The sequence below is a fragment of the Plectropomus leopardus genome, chromosome 16 (genome assembly GCF_026936395.1).
Source record: "Plectropomus leopardus strain MGB_pleo_1.0 chromosome 16, ASM2693639v1, whole genome shotgun sequence".
Classification (NCBI taxonomy): domain Eukaryota; kingdom Metazoa; phylum Chordata; class Actinopteri; order Perciformes; family Serranidae; genus Plectropomus; species Plectropomus leopardus.
The window spans coordinates 26,317,439-26,329,224 of NC_142191.1; the positions used below are offsets into that span (position 1 = coordinate 26,317,439).

The following is an 11,786-nucleotide window of genomic DNA, read 5'->3' on the forward strand; positions in this document are numbered from 1 at the left end:
TTAATCCTGACATCATTAACTGTAATAACCCATATTTAATAACCTCTGTCAGCCAACCAGAGTTTTTATTGGTGTTGCTCAACCCAGTATAACAGCTCTGGATTACATCACATCCTGCGTGCTGGTAGAAGATGTTCAGTGTGTCAGTGATGGTGTGTGTGTGGGCTGAACAGAGTGTTTGGTTGGAGCAGGTTTGATCTTGTCTTTTCGCAGCTGATATTGTTGCAGTCAGACTGAAACTAACCTGCTTTTTGTGATTGTACTTACTGTAACTTTTTCCCCGATTGTTTTGGAGAAATGCATCGACTTTAATTCAATGAATTCATGATGTAGGATTATTATATTGATCAGAGGCTGATGTTGAAAGCCATTTATTAGACACTTTAAAATTGCTCTGCAGAAGCAGCAGCACTGCAGACATTTTTAGTAGTAAATGTTCCCAGTGGGAGATTTAATTTTTTTAATTAAAGCAGGGGCTGGCAGTTTCATCTTGGCGTCACTGGCAAAAGTCCCATAATAACTTTCTGGCATATTGTAAATCAAGTCGACTGAGAGAAAACTAGACTGCTGCACCTCCTATTGGCTCTCATTTTAGGCTTTAGAAAATGGAACCTGTGACAGAAGACTGGCTGATTATATTCTACAGATGCATTTCTTTGGCTCGTTCCTTCAGTGAAAACCTGATTGCAGAGTCCTGTAATTCCAAACTATAGCTGTTTGTTACCAGTAAGCCACCATTTTGTTTTTTGGATGGGCAACTTTCATTATGTCACCCACTAGTGGGAGTGTTTATTGGTCCAGTGTAGTGCAGTGCATTCTGGTAGATGTAGTTTTCTCTGGTCATGTAGCTAAATACATTTACTCAAGTACTGTACATAAGTACAACTTTGACATTCTTTTCCTTTATTTGACTATGCTGTGATTACATTTTACTTCTGGAAATATGTCATGTACATACTGTTTCATTAGTTGAGAAAATATGATTCATTTATCAGATAAACTCAACATTATGTAAAATTGTCACGATTTCCAACTTGACCAGCGGCCTAAATGTTATTGCATCATCAATAATAATACAATTTTATTTAATAAAGCTACATTGACAGGTTCCAGACTGCTGTATTATGAATACCTTTCATATTCATTTTCCATTATTTTTAGTTCTTTAACACTTTTAATACACAACATTTTCTATAATGTAGTAATGCAGCATTTTGGTTTTGTTTATCCAAGTAAAGGATCTAAGTATCTCATCCACAACTGATTCATTGACAGTATTAAATACATCAACAACATAATTTTCACAATTTACTTATCTATTGTTGCCCTTTTAGATATTGGGAAACATCTTAAGTTTTTATTGTGCAAGGTTGATAGTAGAGTAGGTGGATATTGACTCTGCATGTTTCAGTATTGTGCGTTATTTTGTAGGATTTTTATGTGATGATTTGATGAAGCCTGGTGAGTCTTGCTGCTGTTGTTCTGATTGCTGTTGAGGCAGAAGTTGTGGCACCATTTCACTGCATCATCATTGAAACAGTAAGTCAGATACCGCCTCACAGGGTTCATCAGGAAGTCAAGTGGACTGGATATTGACCTCCTCTCAGTTATTCATTTGTCAGTGCAGCCTTCTTCTCAGCAAGGAAAGAATTTAACATCCTGGTCAAAGAGTCCATAGCTGCAGAGCTGTTGATCACATAATGATTTCTCACTGCAACACCAAAATTCACACCGGATGTGACACATCCTTGTCCATCTGTCCAAGTCTAATCTCTTTAATGTCTCAGAGTCATCAGCAGCGTACTGAACGTCAATGTTGTAACTATTCTTGACTTTATATGTTTATTGATCCCAGAGCAGTTTGTGTTGCAGGTAAAGCAGTGTTTGACCTGTTTCCTGTCCCGTCTCCTTATGTGGCTTCCTTTTATATCACAGAGTGAAATTCAGTGTGGTGCTTTGTTCATTGGGGACATTTTACCAGCCTGACAATGAGTTACCAGCAACCTTTGATCTTTATGTAGTCATACTCCCTTCAGGCCTCAGATGCTCCTGGATCAGGCTAAAGCTGTTACAGTGTTAAGGCCTTTTTTGCTGCTTGTTTAGGAAGGAATCCTGGCGAAAATCTCTCCCAAATGTATATGCACAAGATGGTTTATTTAAGCTTGAACCATAACCACAGTCACTTATTAAACTTTACTATAAAATCACATAACACAGTTGTCATTGAGGAGGTTTAAGAAACTAATGTGTAATCAAACATATTGCAGCATTTTGCAGAATAGTTCAGTATCAACCTGTTCGTTAATAACGTTTTAATAGTCCACCTTTATTTGAGAGTTGAGAGTGATGGTCACCAAGCCTTTCACAAACTTTTGGACAGATGTACATTATGTAGTCACAAGGAAAACTTTTTTTTGTTAAAATCAGTGATCAAATCCCATTTAAAACTCATTATCTTTAGTTCTACATTGGTAGCTATATTTTACCTTAAATTAAATTTAAGGGATGAGCTTGGTAATGTTTAGTATTTTTCTCAGTGTTAGGGTTAAGATCATGGTAATTGACAGCTAAATCAGTATATGGCTGCTCTGTGCTTTGTTTCTTTTTCCATGAGTAAACTGGTAGAGGAAATTGGAAGAAGGTGGCCAGTGTCCTTAGTGCAGTGATTGACCCTCACTTCGGGTAATTAAATCGCCTGTTAGACAAGGAAAAGGAACTGTAGTAAAGCGGTTGCTTTGCATCCAGGGATGTGGCCCGACCTGTAGCATTAAACTGATTAATAACTTACAGAAACATTGCATGTAATAGTCCACCTTCCCCTTTCTCTTCCTCTCTCCATTACTCTCTCTTCACGTACGCCGCTGCACTACTTCCTATCAAAGTTGAGCGGGGTTCAGTTTGTTGATTAGCGTAAACGAGTATGACTGACTACTACCCCGCTTTGCGTTGAAGCTTTAAGAATCCACAGGTAACTAACACTGAAGCTTTAAAGCCCTAAAAAGGGTATGTGGGACAGCCGTAGTTTTAAACATGGTGAACACAGTGTTTGTAACTTAAACCTGTGACCTTTTAGTTACCGGGCAGGGTCTCTGACCTCTACATAATAACACTGGAACAGTTTGTTTATTTCACCAATACAAGCGAGAGACAGTCAAACTCGTAGTGTCACTTAGAAAGTAATGAACAACTGAGCTACTGAAGGAAACCTGTTACCCTCCAGTCACAGGACTTCTCAGGCTGCACTAATAAAAGAGAAGATTGTTCTTAGATGATTAGTATAGTTTATTATCCTTAATTGGATTTGGTAGCCTCTCAGAGTGGCGCTCAGACAGTGGTGAATGGTGGGGTAATCATTTTAAGTTCTCATAGAAAACTCACTGTTCTTATTAAGTTTGCAGTTTGGCAGGAGGCCACCATGCGAAGAGAGAGCTGCTGAGTGCTGCGAGCAGCTTCAGCTGTGTGGATGGAAACTGTACGACACAACTTGGCTCAGAGTCTCAGATCTTTTTTGCACCCACGTTGGTGCTCCGTGACCTCAGCTCATTCATATGAACACCGTCACGATGCTTTGAAGTAAGGCATTAAAGTTTTTTCTTTAGCAGTCTCATTAACCACAACAAGACTGCTTTAGATACTGATGTAACCTTAAACAGATAAATTGTACTCTGGGCTTTATAAAAACATTATATGAGGACTTAACTTACAATAGGGCATCATCTGCACCCTACCTGTACAGTTCATCCTGAATAAAGGATGACCCTGAGCTGGAACACAGTGTGCATGTAAACACACTGCTCAGTCCGAGGGGGTTGGTGGCTTGTTTTTCCTGTTTTCTTACACATGGTGGTAGTTTGTGGTCTCATGTCCCTCCGGCTGCTTATGTTCAAGGAGATAACAGAGGTGGGAAGTAATGAACTACAGCTGCAGCTCTCTGGTTACATTAACATGTAATTTTCTAAGTTAAGAAAAAAAGAAAAAAAGATAATGAATCCTAATGACTGAGTATACCCTGAGTTTTCTTTTGGCACCACCAATTAACATTTTTACTCATTCTGTGAAATATCTCAACATCTACCTGATGTGTTGGCATAAAAGAATTACAGACATTCATTTTCTCGAGAGGATGAATCCTATAACTTTGGTGATCCTCTAACTTTTCATCTAGGGACGTCAACAGGTCAGTATTTTAATGTATCCAAGACTTTGTGATCACAAACCTGCAAAACTAATGACTTTCCCATCAGCGTCACCTATACTTTGTATTTTGTAAAAATTAGCATGCTTACAGGCTGAGATGGTTACCATGGCAAACCTTCTAAACATCAGCATTGTGCCATCATGAAGATATTAGCACCTTAATATTAACAGTTAATGTGGTCTCACAGAAAAGCTAATGTCATGACACTAATAATGTTTTTTATATAGCAAAAATCAGCTATTTAAAACAGTTTTTTTAGTTCCTTGTTAACTTTATGGTCTTTATAGTTAGCCTCATAGTTCTCCTAATGGCAAATGCAAGGATCATGAAAACAACCATTCAGAGTCGAGAAATCTCTAATCATGTCAATCACTGCTAGTGAACTATGGCCAAACTTCCTTGTACTATGAACTGTTAAAATGTAAAGCAAATTAATTCTTAAGTCCAATAGAAATACATTTTAACGTAGTGTAGTTAGATATTCTTGTTGCCTTTACAATGACTTAGTTTAATTGCTTTCATTAACAAAGTTATTAGACATTTCACCCTCAGTTGAGATGATAATTATAAAGCCGCAGTGCTTGATCTTTTTTTTTGCCAGTGCATTGGCCTCGGCTGTGTATCAGAGGTCATCCCCGAGGGAAAGGCCCTCACTCTGTTACATCATCACCACCACTGTAACACGATCAGCTGCTAGTTTGACTCAATAACGCTGTAATTGGTTTGTTGGCTGCCACAAAACCCCAGAGAGCTCAGTCAGGACACGAGAGTCGATGCAGTTTGTGTGTAGCATACAGTTTGACAGCCGCTTGTGTTTTTGATTTTCAATAATTCATGTCTCAAACTGAGGCGACCACAAAACAACTGCAGTACTACTAGGGCGACTGTTACAGATGTAGACGATTTAATCCAACATTAAAAAAATCTTTGAAATCCTTGCCAGTGAAGAGTTTTTGTATTAGACAGTAATAAAATGTTCTTTAAATGTTATTCCGACCTTTAAAACATGCTAAGATCCATTTTATGTTGTTTTGCTAAGACCAATAAACCCTATCAAAGAAGAGAAAAGACTCCCTTAATGCCTCATTAGATTTAAAGATTCAAAGGATTTTGTTTGGTTAACTGAGAACATTTATATACATTTCTGAAAGTACAACATAAAAGACTTTGTCAAGAATAAGAAGAGGAAGGTAACTGTCACAGACATAAAAAAACGAAAAAAAAGATGACTTTGGTTATATTACATGGTCGGAAAAGCAAATTTTATCAAATTAATAACTAAAGCATAAAACACATATATGGATATGGATATGCTACCTAGCAGCCATTGAACAATATAGTTTATTACTGGATCAATCACCAGGAGACCAAAAGATGCTAGCGCAGAAAAAAAAGAAGTTTTATTTGATTTCATTGGGATCCATTCAGTCAACTTGGATTCAATAGATAAGGTTAAAAAAGTAGCCTGAACTGTATTCTGTCTCTCTTGCAGTATTGCAGTATTTCTACCCTTTCGTCACACACATTCAAATAGGCATGATGTTTTTTTGGTTGTCCCTCCATCACAGGGATTTTCTTAAAGACTTTGGTGGTCAAAGGTCAAGGTCACTGTGACTTCATCTTGGGTGTCCACCTTAAAACTGTGCTGATTTTGTAGATCTGTGCTGCTGATGGGAAGTGTGAAGCATCCATGTCTTGGAGGCATACAACTGCGAGGCTGTATTGCTACTTTTTCCTTGTTTTTACTGTAAAGCCCCCTGTCACTTGGTCCTTGAAAGGTGCTACATGAATGCTAATGCTTATGACAAGAACAAAAGTGCATGTAGGTATTTTATTGTCATTACTGCAGCCTGTTTGCTGAGCAAAATCATGTTTATCTTTTTCAAGGATGACAGAAATGCTTCCTTGCCTCATGGCAGCCATGCATTTTGTATTTTGTGAGGGGACATCAGTAGGTTTTAGGAGCACAAGTGCTATAAAATACAACTCATGAACAAACTATTCAAACTTTAATGCCAAATAATGAAATCATTGTAAGTTACAGAGTGGGAGAAACACACTTGTGACTGTTCTGTATGTCATGTTTTCCAGAGCCCTCAGAGCGGTGCGATGGAGGATGGGAAGCCGGTGTGGGCGCCCCACCCACAAGATGGGTTCCAGCTAGGAACTATAGTGGACATCGGAGCTGACAGCCTCACCATTGAACCCCTTAAACAGAAAGGAAAGGTGAGAGGGATATAAACAGAGTTATGCTTTGGTTTTTTCAACAAATGTTTTACCTTCTTTCCTGACCTCTGGTCATTTTGTCTGCTAGTTTGGTACATTAGAATTTCGATATCCATGAACCGTAGTTGCTGCTGCTGTGGAGAAAACTCAAATGATGCCACTTGAGTCAGCCATGATTGGGTCTAAAGACAACAGTTTTATTACAAAGTCTTGATTTTGATCCTTTTTCAATCTTTCCATTATGAGTCCGACAGTGTTAGTGCTAAATCGTTTGAGTTCTCTTTTAAGGTGGCAATCTAACAAACAATGCAGGAGCAGGAGTTTTCAAAGGTGCATTGAAGGGTATTTAAAGCCTCCGGAAAGTCTCCAAAGTGTCCATATTTGCTGCTCTGACAGAGTCAATCTGGTCCTTCCCGGATCTCTCAACACTACAGTTTCCTGCCAAACCTCTTCCAATATGCTTTCACCTTCAGCGTGCTAATGATTTAACGGGCCACTTAATCTCACGTGGAAGAGGCCACGGGTCTGGAAGCAATAAAGCATCATTCGCTCAATGATTCACCTACAGACCCTGCAGTTTTACAGCTAGCAGGTCTAATGTGCTTGAGTACAAAATGAATCAGCGCTATCTGAAGTCAAGTGGCTCTTCACGACAAGACAAACAGGCTTTCCTTGATCCCCCCCACCCCCTTGTTCAACGTTAATTCACTTTTCTGCTGGATCAGGTGCCATATCGCCCTCAGCAAAGCTTTTAATGTCAGTGAGAGCCTGTCGCCATGGTAACCCATGAGGCTTCATGTCCGTCCCGGTAATCTTCTCCCAGAGGGCCTCTGTGACTGAGTGCTCCCTTTTGAAAGAGCCTCCTCGCTAATTCTGAGTACTGTCGACCTATAAAACACAGGACTGTCAGTCTTTAATGGGAGCAGGGATCTCAGGGCCGACAGTGTTTGCAGTGTTTGGTGTTCATCATGTGGAACATTACAAGTGGAATAGTTTGTTTTAATTGCTCTTACCTGTTGGTGGTAGTCATAAGTCTTTTTTTCACCCAATGCTGCTACGTCTGTTCCTAAATAATTGTCCTAAATCTTATAATTTTGTTAATCAATATTCAGCTCCACAAAAGTGTAACTGGCTAGTCGATCATTTACTCTAATGTATACTTAAGCTTGAGGAGCAGCAGTTTTACAGCACTTACTCTGCAATGATGCAGGCAGTTCTCTAGTTTTTATAATGCTCAGTACTCAAAGCAATCACCATCAGACTCCAGGAATATTTGCTCCACCTGTTTACGAGTTACTGTGACTATCAGTCGTCCTCTGTAGGCGTGAAAGGCTGCAGTGGACAGTCAGCAGGGTGGCTGTAGTCAGCTTTAACTCAGTTGAAATAGTTATTACTGTCTGAAAAAGTAAATATAATATAACTCCTGCTAACAAACTGACTTTTTCACAAATGAACACGAAACATGAAATTTAATGTATAAGCCTTCAATCTTTGACTTCAGTCTAATCAAATGCACTTTAGTTATGTGGCCTTCTTTCCAGTTGTCTGTCATCCTAATATTGTGACCAAAAGATATTACTGAGATCAGTTGGTCATTATTATGCTGAACTTTCCGTCAATGCGTTAAAATTCAAGTCCATTCTTGTATATTTTCATGCCCTGAGTTTTGACCGAAACCAACCATGTCCCTAAATTAAACCAGCGTTGACATAAAGTATTTAAAAGACAGGTAGCCGTGATTGGATGTGTTGTGTTTTTGGGTTGTCTGTCTGACACCTAAAGGAAATTTCTTCAAATATGGCACAAACATCCACTTGGATTCAATGATACGATGAGTTGAAATTGGTGGTCAGTTCCAGTTAATTCTAGTTTGAGGCTGTTTCAAAGCCTGTGTTGCAGTGTTTTGGGGTAAAAAATTCCCATTCTTTACCATTGCTCAAAAAAAAAGAAAAAATCAGGTCTTTGTCATATCTAAAGGAAGAAAAACAGTGTCTTTGCACTGTACACCATTGCTGTGGAAGCATAAAAACTTGCATTCTTCAGATCTGTTCTCAGAGGGAGTTTCCGGGCTGCAGCCGAGGCCTGTAACAGTCAGAACAATGTCCAGTCTGTCCCGCTGCAGCCAGTTTGTGCCAGTGTCTGACGATGCGTTCACTCGCTGGCAGACCTCCTGCAATGGACGTCAGGAGAGGGACAGATAGCATGATACCCTGTCATACTATCAGTCACAATGGAGGACTCTTTGTCGTGTAGAGTGTGTGTGTATCACAGAGGACGTCCACACTTTGATCTGCCTCTGCTGGTGATGTTTGGGAGGGAGCGGGGGCTGTCAGTTCAGGTTCTGTTACACTGGATATTTGAAAGGGACAATTCACCCACAAAGCAAAAATACATATTCTACCTTTTACCTGTGAGTTGCAGAGTATTGGAAATATCAGCTATAGAGATGTTTGCCTTGTCGTTAAAATAATGGAACTGCATGGCAATCAGCTGGCGGTGTTCAAAGTGCCAACATAACATTTAAAAAACTCAACAACAATGTCTCTTTCCAGAAATCTTGACACAGTTACTGAAGATAATCCACCAACCTTGTGAGCAGTTTCATGTAGGGACTATTTTCTTTCTACCAAACTACACTTAGCAACTGAAGCATTACATGGAAGGAATTGTGCATCTACTTATAGACGAGAGACTTGTGCTCATGACAGCATGCTGACTCATTGGTGCAAGAAGCAGTTGCACGCTTCTTCTATCTAAAACTACAAATTGACGTAGAGTAATTACACAAGATAGAGTTTGATCAGAATTCCTACTCGTACTGAAATAAACTAAAACCAACGGCTGCTGTTGAAGAGAAAACTAAAACTCTGGAATATGGGCAGTCTTTCAGTTTATATCAGGCATGTCCAAAGTCTGGCTCTGTTGCCAATTGTGGCCCTTGAACCAATTTTAAAAGACCCTCAACTTGACATTCAAAATATGCTATAGGTAGCACGCCATACAATATTGGTTAATCAAGTAATATCACTTTGCATTTTCTCCCTTTACCTCACAGTGGCAGGACAATCATATAGTTTGTAGACATGCATTTAGTAGGACCTATGCAGGTGGAGCTGATGTGCTTTCATAAATAAAAGGTAAACAAGCAAACAGAACGGTTAGCCAACAGCAGACATTTCCTTCTGAGTAGCAGAAATGACCACAGCAAAGAGGCATAAAGTTAACAGTGAGGACCAACACTTTCAGGATTTGTGGAAATTTCAATACGTATTTCACAAAATTCAAACAGTTGCATTTGTCTCATTTAAATGTTTTTTTTTTTTAAATAAGTAAATAAAAGTCAATAAGTAGATTAATGTCAATAAGTTGCGAAAAAACAAAAATGAGCAGATATAAGTCATAAGTAGATAAAAGTCAGTAAGAAGTTAATTAAGCCATGTTATGGAAGAAGCAGTTGGTCAGCAGGTTTTTGTCACATTGTTTAATCTGGGCTCCATTCAAAAAAGTTTGGACATCCCTAGTTTATATAGACTGCGGGGTGAAATCAACAACCCGTCATTGCTGCAGTGGCCTCATTAGTAAACCCAATGTAGTAACACTGTAATGTATATAAAGGATTTACATGCATCTTAAGCGCTTTTTCAGAGAAATCTATCCAGGAGCTCCTGTAGGGTAGGGTCAGACGTGGGACAATTTTCACCCAGTTGCCATTTCTCTCCTTAGCGATGATGAAAGGGTAAACAGTGCTTAGCTTCTGTTTTTTTCTCAGATTATTGGCCTTGCGTCACTTTCCCTCCACCTCCACCTCCACCTCCTCTTTCTTCACGTTTTTCTCCCCTCCATTCTCCTCACGTGGCTCCGCATTGTGGAATCTGTCCAGTTCGGGCTAAGAATGTGGAACATGCCACCACTGGAAAGAATGAATCGACTGTACGTCACCTTGGCTCTGCGGCCTTGGTGCACTGGAGGCCTGCTGTGCCGCTTTAATAGGGCAGATTAAATAGCCCGGCCCTGCAGAGAGAGCCTGTAGGAGCCTACAGGAGCTGGCACTGATCGGCCTGCAGGTCACAGAAATACAACACCCATTACCCCCTTCTCCAAAACACTGAGGTCACATGTGTCCTATTAAACCCTCGTGTATTAGTTCAACCTGGTTGGTTTTAGCTACAAGAATGTGTGGACAGCCTCTGCATCAGAACTTAAGCAGTAAAAGTGATCCTTGGTGTACAGTTTTTATAAATTTCTGAGTAAATTTGCTTGAATTGTCAATTGCAATAGAAGTTTAAAGTGGAAATATTACTCTGGAGCTGCTAACAACTCATGGACATCAGAAATGTGATGTTCATAAAGGCGCTTAAACCAAAAAGACTGGAAATTGTGGGTTTAAACTTTGACAATGAAGATTGTTTTATATGTTTATCATATATCTTTTTAATTTAAAATTTTTCAAAGTACTTAACATGCAGAAATGCCTAAGTAGGTGGATGAAGTGGAGGTCTAACTTCTTACCTTATTCCATGGCATCAGACGCTACTTATTTGTGAGACTCATCAAAAAGGGACAAAACGGGGCTGGACTGCCCAATACTGGGTGACCCAGCACGTTATTACTAATTGATAGGATTGGTGGATCTGTGAACGTAAGTGAGAACAGAAAAAAACAAACTTTTTATCAACTCATTTATGAACAACAAAATGTGACCAAGACTCCAGCTGTAAACAAAAAGGAAGGGACGTAAAAATACAATATTCCTCTTTAAAATATAGTGAGGTAGAAGTACAAACAGTGGTGGTAAGTACATTTACTTAAGAACTGTACTTAAAGCGAATCTTTGCCAATTTTCAACCAGCTCTGTTTCATTGCAGTGTGTGCAAATGAAGGGTGTAACTTCCCTCTGTACCGCGAGCACTTTAAGCTCTCCACCCGCACGCTCAGTGATGCAAAATGTGCTAAATGAATCTTCTGACAAATGAGCGGGGACAGGGGGAAACCAAACACACTCCGTCTGCACACACTGCAGTGACACAGAGCTGGTGGAAAATTAGCAAAGTTTCCCTTTAAGTATAAGGTATGAGGTAATTGTACTTATACTTGAACTCAAGTGTTTATCCTACTTCATTGTTCTACACATTTGCATTTCATTTCATTTCATTTACATTAAATTGCATTTTTACTCTGCTACATTAATTTGAAAGCTTTTGTTGCTATTTGATTTAAAAATTATGATTTTTATACAAAATACCATAAATCAATTAATTATGTTGTAATTATATAGATTAAACCTTCCAACAGTATGTTAATCAATGAAAATAAGGTCCACCTTTACCAGTTGAAAAATTCAAGTGTTGAACATATTAATGTC

The 11,786-nt window shown here is 39.1% G+C and overlaps 1 protein-coding gene across 6 annotated transcripts in view; it reads left to right on the forward strand.

The window, feature by feature from the left end:
- Window positions 1-11,786, forward strand: part of myo6a (myosin VIa) — a 212,743-nt gene that overhangs the window by 22,090 nt on the left and 178,867 nt on the right. For all 6 annotated transcript variants that reach the window (XM_088089544.1, XM_088089546.1, XM_042502963.2 and 3 more), the window contains exon 2: window positions 6,290-6,424. In XM_088089544.1, the coding sequence (XP_087945670.1) occupies window positions 6,308-6,424 (117 nt within the window). In that variant the 5' untranslated portion in view covers window positions 6,290-6,307. The remainder of the gene's footprint in view (window positions 1-6,289; window positions 6,425-11,786) is intronic.